Below are 13,937 nucleotides of genomic sequence, written 5' to 3' on the forward strand. Positions count from 1 at the left end.
CAACCATTTTTAAACTGAATGTAATTTCATTATTCCACCTCCGTACATCTCACAAAGTTGCTGATGAATTTCAATTGGTTTGAGGTTTTTTGCCATTAAACACCTAATCACTGAACACACCTCACAACTCACAGGATTTTCTATTGAAGTGCACATTTCAATAATTCACAATGCACAAAGTAGAGAAATCATAGTTCACATGTCACGACAGCTTGATGCGCACTGAGTGTAGAAACATTTTGACGCCAAGATGACGGCTCTTTCCCCACCCATCTCCATGCTAGGCACAAACCTAAGTTACTTTCTGGACTGCTCTCGTATTATGCACTATGTGCATTACTTTAACAGTCTCTAAGGAAAGGTTTGTGTAAATTATCATCGCAGACACAAATATCATAAGTTGTGTACAAAAGACAACAAAGAAAAAAATTACACCTACATACACATTGAATATATGAATATACAGGATGGGCAATATAAAACCGAACCTATAATGAAACCGCTACTCAACACTACTTATGAAAGACTGTCACACAACTAGTGGATATATATATATATTACTACTGATTGTTACTGCTGTCTGTCAGGTGGTTACGTGTAAGTGCAGTTTTGTTGGTGTAAAATGCTTTGCCCACCTCCGTGGCACGAGTGGTAGCATCTTGGTCTTTCATCCGGAGGTCCTGGGTTCAAATCCTGGTCAGGTATGGCATTTTCACATGCTAAAAGACAATTGTCATGGGGGGATGAGATGAATATCTCATCCCCCCTTATTCAATCCAGGAGAGGATAGCTATAGTTGAGGCCTATATTCGTTCTGAATTGTATGAAGAATCACGTCAAGTATTCATAGAAAAATGTTCAAATGCCTGTATCCCAGAGAAGAGTAGCATACACAATTTAGTTAAAAATACAATGGCATACAACAGGTTTGATTTCAAATGCAAAACAAAATGGGCAACCTTCTGTTTGGACTCCACAGGCCATTGCCAATAATGAAAGGAGAATTACTGCCAGTCCTAAAAAAAATCACTACACAAGTTATCCCAACAATCTGGTGTTAAATACACATCTTGTAAAATTATTCATTAATTAAAATAGAAACCATACAGTGTTACAACTGTGCAACAACTGAAACAGACAGACAAACCAAAACAACTTGATTATTATAATTGGCTTCTCAAAAACATTGTGCTGGACAGATATACCCGTTGTCGTATTTCATGTCAGAGGAGGCATGGTTTCATTTATCCGGCCATGTTAATTTGCAGAACACCAGGTATGGTATTGGATGGCGAGGAATCCTCATGAGATATTAGAGCGTCCACTTCACAATGAGAAAATTGGTGTTTGGTATGCTGTTTCCCGTAATTGTAGAGGGACCAATATTTTTTGACTGAACTGTCAATACACAAGTTTACCCCACAATTTTTGAAGAATTCTGTGCAATTTATAATGAAAACGAATACAGCTTCTTCCAAGATAGAGCAATGTGTCACACATCAAATGTTTCACTGAATCATGTTTATACAGCTTTCACAAATGAACAAGCTGTCAGCAAAGGACAGTGGTCTCCGTGTTTCTCAGAGTTGTCTACTTGCGATTTTTCTTTTGGGGCTATTTAAAGAAGAGAATAAATGCATCTAATCTCCACAATATTGATGAACTGAAGGTGAAAATTCAATGACAAATCAATGCATTAACAACGTTTTGCATCAGACGACTCTCAATCTGATCAGTCGAGCACAAAAATGCAATGATGCCTAGGGTGGTCATTTTGAACATCTTTTGTAACAATAAGGTATTTGAATGCAACATTTAAATTACGTTTTATGTTTTTCTTATTTAATTTATCGGTATAATTCATAAAATTTCATCCAACGTAATCTACCAATACTGCAGCAGTTACGTTATGGGTCCAGTTTTATGTTGCTAACCCCCCTCCCCAGCATTATGTACAGAAAGTGAAACCCATAAACACTGTTATAAGTATAAGGAACTGACAATGGTTTATCAACCAGGTGGAAGGTGATGGGACAGGCATACTGGATAATTTGTTTTTTCAGTGATGAGGCATTTTTACCTTAGCGGTTCCATCAATAATTAGAACAACAGATAATGGTCAACACAAGATCCACACATCTTACACAAATTGCCACTACACTCATAGAAAGTAGGGGGTTTCGTGTGCGTTTTCTTGACAATAAATAGTGGGGTCAAATTTTTTTATGAAACTTTTGACTATCTGGCATACCAGGATATAATTATGCAATTTGAAGCTCTTCCGTGATGAATCCTATAGATACCTGCAACAAGAGGGGGCAACATGCAATACATCCAAAAATAAACACCATGGAAGTTTTGGAAGAAATGTGTGGCGATTGCATGATCTCAAAAGATCTGTGGCCCCCTCATGCACCTTTTCTTTCTTTTTTGTGTTTAGCCTCCGGTAACTACCGTTTAGATAATACTTCAGAGGATGAATGAGGATGATATGAATGAATGTGAATGTGAATGTCTTGTACATTCTCAGTTCGACCATTCCTGAGATGTGTGGTTAATTAAAACCCAACCACCAAAGAACACCGATATCCACGATCTAGTATTCAAATCCGTGTAAAAATAGCTGGCTTTACTAGGACTTGAACGCTGGAACTCTCGACTTCCAAATCAGCTGATTTGGGAAGACGCGTTCACCACTAGACCAACCCAGTGGCTTCCCCTCATGCACCTGACTTATCATCAATAGACTTCTTTCTCTGGGGTTTGTTGAAATAATGTGTATATTGAACAAACCCATGTACTTTACAAGACCTGGATGAGCCATTACTGCAGAGATGAACTCCATTAGCCCTGTGTCCTACAAAGGATGTCAAAAACTATGGTGCAAAGGGTTCGAACCTGCTTTCAAGATATGGTGGAAATTTCCAACACTTCCTATAAGACATTACCAGTTGTGCATATCTACATTTCATGAATTAAATCAAATGCTCATATTTCTGTATTATAGTGTATAGTATCATGATGTCCACTATAAAATGATTGCACTAAGTAACCAAAAAAAAGACACGTGAAACCAAAATTTATAATTTATTAAAAATTACAAGTAATTATTACAAGTAATTAATTACAATTAAAAATACAAGTAATTATGATGCAGAATTTATTAATCAGAAACAATATGTTAATAATAACAATTAAAACAAGTTGAAAATTAATTTTAAACAATTTCAAGGTAATCCAGATAATAACATAAGTAATACATTTTTAAACTTAACAATTATCAATTTTAATGATCAAGAAAAATTAAACATCATTAATGCATTTATAACCAACTTAAGTAATAACACTAAAATTAACATTATTGAGAACATTGTTTTAGATTCTGTAATAAATTTCAACAGAATGAATCCTTTAGGTAACACTTACAATAATATTATCAGCTACAATATCCAAAAAATTAAAAGTATAAAATCTAATAATAAACCATTTATCAATAAACAAATAATTTACCAATTAAGAGAAAAATTAAATACAAACAATCTTTTTAATAGTAAAAAAAAAAAAAAAATACTCTGGTGATCATGACATATAAAAATATAACTTAATGAAACAATAATTGATAATAAATTTGAGGGAAAATTAATGACCCAACAAACAAATTTCAAAAAGTAACAAAATGTTTAATAAAGAAAAGTCAGACCAATTTTTAATTAAAATAATAATTTAAAATACCATTCTAGACTGTATCCTTCTGAACCAATTGCTCTTAAGTAATTAATATTACTAAGTACTGAAAACAATGCAATCAACATGATGATATCACTCCAGATGATATTAACAAGACTGGAGGTTTGCCAAAGAATTGGAAATCTTTATTGGATTGAAGATTATGTCGCAATCATATCAACGTAGCTACGGGCCCTGACAGTAGAGTAATGAAGTTTATAATTCAAATTATCTGTTTACATTTCCATAGAGAACTATATGAGGAGGAATTTGGAGAGATGGCATTCACATAATAGAGTCAAAGGCTACTAATTCTACTGCCATGTGCATTGAAACTGCTGAATATCAAATGCTACCATTGTTTTTGCCATGGGCCTCAACAGTGCACAAAATGCAAGAACGTACTGTGAACTGTGCTGTTGCCTATCTGGGTCCAAACCTCTTAGCTGAAAGACAAGCGCATGTTAACCTTAACAGCGTTAGATCTCTTGATGGACTTCTGATTGAAGAATTAGACAATTCAAAATTAACAGGCAGAAAACCTTGTAAAATGATGCCATGGTGGAGGTGGACTGTATGAGAAATAAAATGTAAAAAATAAATTGATGAAAGAATAAAATGTAAATAGAAAAATGTGTTAAAAATTTAAAATAAAAATTTGTTCAATGTTTTATAAATATACCTTGCTGTTATTTAAAATCCCAATCAGCCTAATACACTACATCTAATAAAAAAAAATAAAACATTGTGTATGCATGATTAATGCATATATGCATTAATATGTGTATGTGTATATATAATTACACATACAAACCACCAAAACACAGTAATTAGATAAATTAGAGTTACCCCATATTAATTTCCAATAACTATTTTTTGAAGTATCCTGCACCTTCAGTTAGTATTAAATTCTATATCGAATATATTATAATATACTCTTTTTAATTGTTTGTCATTGTATTTCAGATTTTGCTTATTATATTTTGAGATTTTGAATAATATTATTGTGTAAATGTAAATTTGCTGTCCAGTACTCGAATTGATTTTGGAAGTAAAATAGTTCATGGCATACAACAAATATTATTGTGGATAAGATATGCAGATGGTATTTTAGTCATATATAATCCAATAATAAATAATGAAAGTTTGATCTTTTTAAATAAACTTAAAAATTATAATAAGAATTGAAAATTTACATACAAAATAAAAAATAAGAGAAGAATACATTTTTTGGATATTGAAATCGAAATAAACATTAACAATTTAATAGAAATGTGAGTTTATAGAAAAAAAATATTACAGTACATCTAAATACTAAACACCCATATCACAAAAAATTAATACATGTAATTACATGTTATTTAAAGCTATTCATTACACAAAAAAAAATAAAAACAGACTTGAAAAAGAAATAGATGAACCAAAACAGATAGTAATATGACCACAATCTATGCACCTTCTGTTGACCTAGACAGCATGCATGGTAATTTCTCACACATTTCAAAGATGTTTGGGCAAAGAGAATTGCTGGTCCTTTGAAGCCATACTGCCATATAAACCATCAAATTTGTTGACTGTGATGAATGATATTACACATGACAATAATCGTTCTGATTGCAAGATTATTTGAATTATGTCTGGCATTGATTCTGGTTGAAGATAGTTCCCATAAGCCTCAGGTTGTGCTGTTGTTTGTTCAACTTGATGGATGAGTTTTACAGTAATGATAAGGTAAAAATTGATTTTTTTGTTTTAATTTGTTTGGCAGATATGATGATTTTGTTGCTACAAATCGAACTGTTGAAACCTGGTTAGGATGGCATCGTTTTGTACAAATTTCACAGATGTTAACACAACTCATGCTGATTGAACTTTATGAACATTATCTATTTTTATGAAAATAATTTTGGTTAAAACAAATTTTCAGATAAATGTGATTTAACCAGGAATGAGATTTAGTACATTATCAATTTCATATTACCAAGAATTTTTTGATTTAATTTCAAAGTTAATATAGTCAATTACACATACCTGGACAATTGAATCCTTGACAGATCCTAGCAAAGCTTTATCTACCTCTGAAGGTAATGTATCATCGACAAGAATGTTTGGACCTGTTGTATCTGGACCAAATGCCCATATAGAACGGGCAGCTAACAAATCCCAGTCATATTTAGTTTGGAAAAATTCACCCAATCTCTTCCTGTAAAAGTAAAATTATTAAAAGATAAATTTGAGTAACCATGTAAAATCAATAAAAAAAAGCCATATTTAAATAATCAATTTTTATCACTAATCCATAATGGATTCAAGGATTTTTTTTCATTTTATTGCATTAAGTATCATATTACAGAAGATTCTCAGGGTGGGAATGTGTTTAATGTCAAAATCAATTCACTCATCCTAATTCCATTTAGTATATTAATATTATTGTCCTTTGGATATAGGTGTTATAAAAACAGCAGCATGTTGCTTAAAATCAGTGGCAAAGTACTGAAACTTACTATTCTTTATCAACATTTTTAGTGGTATGAATATAAAAGGGCTACATTCAATTTAACTAAGTGAAACTTTGAAAAAAATCAAACGGGCCAGGATACTGTTAAATGATGCAGAATAATCTATATTTTTCCCATCACTTGCTTGAGAAAGCTTATTAAAAACATTCATTTTGGCAGATTTGAAATAGACGTTATTTTTTTAGCATTCTGTATGAGAGGTGGATCAAAAAATAAGTTACACCCTTGCCGTGTTCTTAAACTGAAAGGAATATATTAATGTCTTGTGGCGACAGCAATGGTTCTGTTGTTGTCTTCATACTCCTCCAATAGCAATTCTGTACCATCTTTACTATGTGTATAGTGTCGTTGTCAATATGGCATGTCCTCTAGAGGTTTCGTCCAGCATAGAAGTGCGTTCAGAAGTCCAATTTTTTTGGGCAAAAACTTATCACTGTTGTGAAATTCATCGCCAAATTGTTGAGGTATATGGTGGGAATGCAATGTCACGCCCCATGATCATAAAATGATGCCAAAAGTTCAGAAACAGAAAAACAAATGTGAGGGACAAACTGCATGCTGGGCGCCCTTCAACTGCAAACATGACAGGTAATACGGAATGTGTGAATGAAATTATTTTGAGTAACTAGCCCATTAAAATGAGAGACTGCAAATGAACTTAACATCAGTTATGGTAATGTGTTTGCGATTATTCATGATCAGCTTGGTTACCATAAGATGTGTGCATGGTGGGTGCCACATCTGTTGACTGACAATCACAAACATCAACGTTTTATGTCGCTCTTACTTTTCTTCAGCATTATTCCAGGACTGGTTCGCAGTTTTTGAAGCAAATCATCACAGGGGATGACAGCTGGGTGCTTTATTACACTCCTAAGACTAAACAAGCATCACATGAATGGAGACACAAAAATTCGCTGCAGCCAAAAAAAGTGAAAACATTCCAACATGTTTGAAAGGTTGTGCCGACAGTCTTTTTCGATTCTGAGGCAGTTGTTTACAGTAAATTTATGCCCCGAGGAAGAACAGTCAATGCCAAATCTTACTGTGAGACTTTAAAAAAATTGTGTAAATCCATTAAAGATCGAAGACAAGTTATGAAAAGTGTTTAGAAAATCTTGGTGATTATGTCGAAAAGTAGATAAAAATATGTAGTTTTTTGTTTAACAAAAAAAAAATTGTTTTATAAATATGTGTTGTTTCATATAGGGGGTGTAACTTACTTTCTGATCGTCCCTCATATAATACAAATTAAGGGATATCTACAACAAAGAGGAAAGTCATTTATCCTTTACAATGATAACAATTGATCTATGTAAATATTAAAAGAGTTGTAAACATCTTTAATGATATATAGAGGTTCCCACATTGGACAATTCTGATAGTAAACCCCTGCTGTTGCTAAGCCAAAGGCTTTTGTCAGCAGTCTAAAACCCTCATATCTTGCTTATACAACACTACACTTGGCACTGGGCAAAGATGTCCCCCTCAGTCTTTCTTGAAACCTCAATTGATATGCATGTTGCATTATCACCTACTGGAACATACTACACACTGAGGCTAGACTCCCAGCTATGCAGGCCAACTTACCAACATAACTGGGCCCCCATGCCTATGACCAGCCTGCCAAGACAGATTATTTATGCAATTCCACAATCTACTTCAAATACATTATTTGCGATATCACCCAGCTAAATAAAAATACCACATTCCTACCGGAAGGGAAAAAATGGATGTGGACAGTGAACAATCTAACTGCTACCCTTTAATGCATCTTCACCACATGTTTATTGGCCATTTCTAAAAGAAGGAAGAATAGAAGTACCATGATTAAGTCCTGTGACAGCAGTGATTAGATGAGATGATTTTTTCATTGTTCCAAAATAGTGGTCACAAAACATTATCAAACAACTTTTTCCAGAATATGAATGCTACATGGTTATCACAAATGAATTCTTGATTTTCCAGGATTTGTTTCAAGAGATACACTATATCTCTATACACAGAATTTCTTACAATCATGCTAAAATTTAAACAAAATTAAAAAAATTCTACTTACTTATTCCACGATATATGAACAACTTGATTTTCAATATCTTCAGCAAGACCCTTTTCAAGTGGTTCTGCTATCATGGTTATCTTATTACGCTTATTAGGAGTTTCTGCGAAACACTTCAGAGATGATGTTTCTACAACTGTTTCACAAAATGAAACAACCGGATCAGCCACTTTAATATCTGGAAACATAAATATTCATTGTTACTTTATTACTTTTCATCTGGTGTATCAGCTGCAGGAACTTTTCATATTTAATAAAGAAAAAGATTAAAGGAAGGTTTGGGATAATAAAACTGCCACACATTGATACTAACTTATCGACCTAATGAAAGTATGGTGACATGAAAATGAGGCAGTCAATAAATTTATAACGTATAGATGTAAGAAAAACATTAGAAAAAGTAGATGTAATAAACAGCATGACTGTAACACTTGCTTATAGAATTTTTTTTATATGCCATTTGATTAAACAGATGAGGTATATTAACCAAAACAACTATAAATGAATTTAAACAATGATTGACTTTGAACTAATTAGTTTCAAAAGATTAACATATTACATTAAGCAACACTTTTGATTAAAAAATATTGTATATATATATATATATAGGAGGATTCCAAAAAAAGTTTGTATAGACATAGGTAAGAAAAGGTTAATTCACTAGTGAGTTTCGGGTCATGAAACATCTTGCTCCATTTGTGAAATTAAACTGCACTAAAATTCTTGAGGTACAAATTGAGTCAATAAATTTGGTGTTTCCTTATTGTTTTTTTTATCTAAGAAATTGAATAAAAGTGGTTCCACACCTCTATTTTACTTAGGTTTTAAGAAAAAAAGGGTAAGATATGAAAACATTTTGTTAGAAAATACACTTTTTAGGTTTGGAATAAAATAACATTGTTAATTTACCAATAATCAAATAAAAAATTCTTGTTAACTTTGTAGAGTATTTCATTTGCAAAAAATTTATGAAAATTATATCTACTAAAATTAAACACAAATTTGAGAAGTTCAACTTTAAAGAACAAACTGGATCGAAAAGTAATATAATTGGAATAAAAGTGATTTTGTTCCAAATCTAAAAAAGTTTTTTTTCTGACAAAACCTTTCCATATTTTACTCAGTTTTTCTTAAAATCTAAGTAAGATAGAGGTCAGAAACCCTTTTATTCAATTTCTTAGATCAAATCCATAAGGAAGCACCAAATAAATGTACCCCCTCCATTTGAACCACAAGAATTTTAGTATGGTTTAATTTCACAAAGTGTGTGTGTATATATATATATATTAATCTGATCAACCTAAGTACAGAATAATAAAATGAAATAAAATAGGATGACACCTACCTTATTCCATAATTCAAGCAAGAGCGCTTTCACGAATTCCTCGCACCATCATATAATTTTTCAAATCATTCATACCAAATTACACATTAAAATTGAAATTAAAAATCCTATGCTATACATAAGATTTAAAATTTAAACTTGTTAAAAAATCCTTTACTAGATTAAAATCAAAACAGAAATTAAAAGTAAAATTTTTAAATTCAAAAACTTTTTGTAAAATTTAAATTAAAATTAAAAATTGCATATATGTAAAAAAAAAAAATATGTAGTCATTTAATAAAATTAAATTAGAAAGTCAAAATTAAAATCAATAATAAAAACAATATAGAAATTCATGTGGACTAGCTAGCCAAAGTTATGCAACTGTCTTTTGACTTTTTAATTTAATTTTATTAAATGACTAATTTTTTTTTATATTTATGCAATTTTTAATTTTAATTTAAATTTAAAAATATTTAGTTTTAATTTCTGTTTGATTTTAATTTGGTAAAGGATCTTTCAACAATTTTAAATTTTAAATCTTATGTGTTAGTAAGTATATGTTTTTTAATTTCAATTTTTATGTGTAATTTGGTACGAATGATTTGAAAAATTATATAGAGCAACTCATGATGCGAGGGACTCATGAAAGTGCTCTTGCTTGAAGTATGGAATAAGGTAGGTGTGATCCGATTTTATTTTATTATTCTGTTCTTAGGTTGACTGGATTAATATAATTTATATGTGCAGAGGAATATGATTCTCAAAAATATCGATTTAAAAAAAAATAATATATATAAATATATGTTCATAAGTGAGAATGCGGGATCCTGCAAAAGTACTTTCATGAGAAATTAAGATAAGATATGTCTTATTTCAATATTCTGTACTAGGTGATTAGTACAGTATTCTGTAAAAAATTATTTAATAGAATTTAAATATAATTTAACAGTACAGAGGAATAATATGAATCTTAAAAAGATTAATTTCAGTAAAATAAATACATATATACAGTGATCAAGATGGCCATCATTAGGATCTCAGAAACTATAAGTTTTATGAGAAGCTTTAAATGGAGAACCTTCCCTAGATATTTCTATACATTAAAAATACAGTATTACCATTTATGAAATCTTTGCCCTTTTTCCAATACGGTGGCCAGCTTCATTATATCAAATGGAAACTATGTTTTTATTGGATTTTTTCAAAGAAAATATTATTTTACGACATATATATTCTTGAGTATTTTTCTCTAAATGCAGCCATTAAAGAGGAACAGACTGGCAATTGTAAACTTAGGAAAAAAATAAATACAATTTTAATGCTAAATAATTATCAGCTTTTTTTACATTGTTGAAAAATTTCTCAAATTAACAGTACACTTACTGATTGTTAATGTATTCCTTCCTTATTCATTCATTAGTTGTTTGAACTGTCACAAAGTTAATCAATACTTTAATTTTTAATACACTTTATTTATGTTAGTGTTTTTGAAGTGTTTATTTATTTATCAGTTTGTATAATTTTTATTTTAATAATGCAGTTTGATAACATAAAAGTAGATATGCTGGAAATTTTTTTTTTTTAAGTAACAGGAATTTAATATTAATGAGAATATATTTGTACAATGATTCCATAATAGATGTCCACCTCACCATAAACTATTTGCAAGATTAGTTGGAGATCTATGAAGTAATGGATCATTTCAGAAAAAATAATGCTGTCAGAATATAGTTATTACTGAAAATATTCAGATACTCTAGCCTTCTCTGAAGCATATAGCTTCCAAACGGGAAGCAGCGCAATTGCTACCTGTATCTTATGGCTCAATAGCAAGTGTATTGCAACCCACAGGGTTGGTCTAGTGGTGAATGCGTTTTCCCAAATCAGCTGATTTGAAAGTCAAGAGTTCCAGCTTTCAAGTCCTAGTAAAGGCAGTTACTTTTATAAGGATTTGAATACTAAATCGTGGATAGCGATGTTCTTTGGTGGTTGGGTTTCAATTAACCATACGTCTCAGGAATGGTCGAACTGAGACTGTAATACTACACTTCATTTACACTCATACTTATCATCCTCTCAAGTAAATACCTGAACGGTAATTGCCGGAGGCTAAATAGTAAAATGAAGCAAGTATGTTGCGAAAGCACAGTTACCATGCATATAATCCAGCGGTTCTTCACACTATGATGCTTGGTGATGAAGGAAGGCTTGTAATTAGCAGCTGGATTGAAGAACAAGTTGAAACAGACCTAATTTTTTGTCTAATATTATTTGGTGAGATAAAACCAATTCCTCCAAAAATGGAATGCACAATGAAAAAACATAATTTAAAAAAAAAATCCATCATTGTTAGCACTAGTCAACATAAAATATGGAGCTGAAAAGGGAGTACATGTTCTGTACAGTATTTTATATGCTAAATCTGAATACGTATTCTGAAACAACCCATCACATAACATTAAGTTACAACCCCTTAAATTTATTTGTTCAATTATGCGTGCAATAAACAATACAAGTTAGTATGTCAGTATGTTTACTTACTCACATCTGATTTATAAAATGATGCATGCAGTAGACTTATAGTTGATACATAATAGTCGAATGATGTCATTTCATGTCAAGCCAGGCATGTCAGTGAGTCAAGTAATAATTCAACGTGATGAAATTTTCTTCAGTATGAGCTCAGCTCTTGGTATGAATTGCTGTGTTTTTTAGTTGTGGTAGTGGTTTTATCATATACATATTATAAAGATTGTTTCATAAGTGAGGCCATAAATCTAGTGAAAGATTTTTATGACAGAACAACTTTTGGTATTATTTTATTAAATATCAAGATTTGCTAAGCTGTTTGTGTATTTGTGTGTATGTTTCACGCTGTTTTATTGCCACTACATGGTGTGACAATTTTATGGATTATTTTATGTAATTACGTATTTATAAATTAAAACATAATTATTTTTATAATTAAGTAAGTATTTCTGTAATATTTTAGTTTACTTTCATTCATTAAATTTTTTTGAATTTTACAATGAATAAAAATCAAGCTTGTAAAAATTCTCAAAATATCTTTTGTTGTTTGCGGAGAATTCACTGCAGAAAGTCAATGAAAATTAGTATTGAATCTGCTGAAAACTGCTCACAAACATTATTTTTACTGTCCCTTGGGAGACTAAGATAAATGCAGGGCTCCACATGTAGCGTGCATCAAGTGGTTAAAGTGCATTATTAAACTAACCCAGTGGTTAAAAGGGAAAAAAGAGCACTTGCCTTTTGGCGTACCTATGATTTGATGAGAGTTTACTATTATGATGACTGCTAATTATGTTTAACAAATTACTGGTTTCAATTCACACAATAAAAACAGTATTGCATACCCAAATGTTTGTTCAGGTACAGACTAATACTTCATGGTGTTGATTTACAGATTCCAATTGCTCTAACTTCTTGGAAAGAAATTTCTGATTCCCCAGAAAGCTTAACCAATAAATCCTCAACTTCAATAGATATGAATTACATTCCAGAGGAATCAAATACTGAATCTCACCTCATAGAATTGAGCAGCCTAATTCATGACTTGTATTTGTAGAAACAACATGCAGAACTTCTAAGTTCACTTTTCAAAGAATTGAATTTATTATACAAGGATACTAAAATTTCAGTTTTTAGAAACTGAAATGAAAATTTACTAAAACAGTTTAGAAGAGATGGTTTAATTTGTTCCTGCCATGATGTTAGGAGGCTAATGCCTGAACTGGGAAGTGAATATGTTATTCATGATTGGTGTTTATTTACAGATTCATCAAAAAGAAGCTTAAAGGCAGTGTTGTTGCATAACTCAAAAACGTTTTCTTCTATATGGTAGCACATGCTGTAGGAATGAAAAAACATATGAAAGTATGTAAAAATTTTTAAAAGCTAATAAGTATGATGAACACTCATGGTGAATCATTGCTGACCTGAAAGCAATAGGGCTTCTTCTTGGTCTCCAGAGTGGCTTTAGAAAATACATGTGTTTCTTCTGTTTGTGGGATAGGTGAGCTACAGGTAAAGACTGGTAAAAAAGATATCAGTTTACCTCAGAAAAGGAAAATGTTATTAATATTACCCTTGTCAAAACAGATTGTATTATTTTGATACGAAAAGCTTAATGAAGAATTTTTTTAAAAGCATTAGATAAAGATGAAGCTTTAAATATTTAGCTGAGGTTTTTTCACACTTAAACCAAATTAAAAGAGGGAATATTCATTGGGCCACAAATAAGAAAATTCATTCATGAAAATACATTTGACAGCAAACTGAATCCTAA

The 13,937-nt window shown here is 31.2% G+C and overlaps 1 protein-coding gene across 1 annotated transcript in view; it reads right to left on the reverse strand.

Annotated features, from left to right (window-relative positions):
- The window catches only part of LOC142321043 (116 kDa U5 small nuclear ribonucleoprotein component), an 89,883-nt gene that overhangs the window by 15,815 nt on the left and 60,131 nt on the right, over positions 1-13,937 (reverse strand). The window contains exons 13-14 of the mRNA XM_075359051.1: positions 8,305-8,482; positions 5,758-5,929 (exon numbers count right to left, since the gene is read on the reverse strand). Of these exons, the coding sequence (XP_075215166.1) occupies positions 5,758-5,929; positions 8,305-8,482 (350 nt within the window). The remainder of the gene's footprint in view (positions 1-5,757; positions 5,930-8,304; positions 8,483-13,937) is intronic.

Source organism: Lycorma delicatula, chromosome 1 (genome assembly GCF_047948215.1).
Source record: "Lycorma delicatula isolate Av1 chromosome 1, ASM4794821v1, whole genome shotgun sequence".
NCBI lineage: Eukaryota > Metazoa > Arthropoda > Insecta > Hemiptera > Fulgoridae > Lycorma > Lycorma delicatula.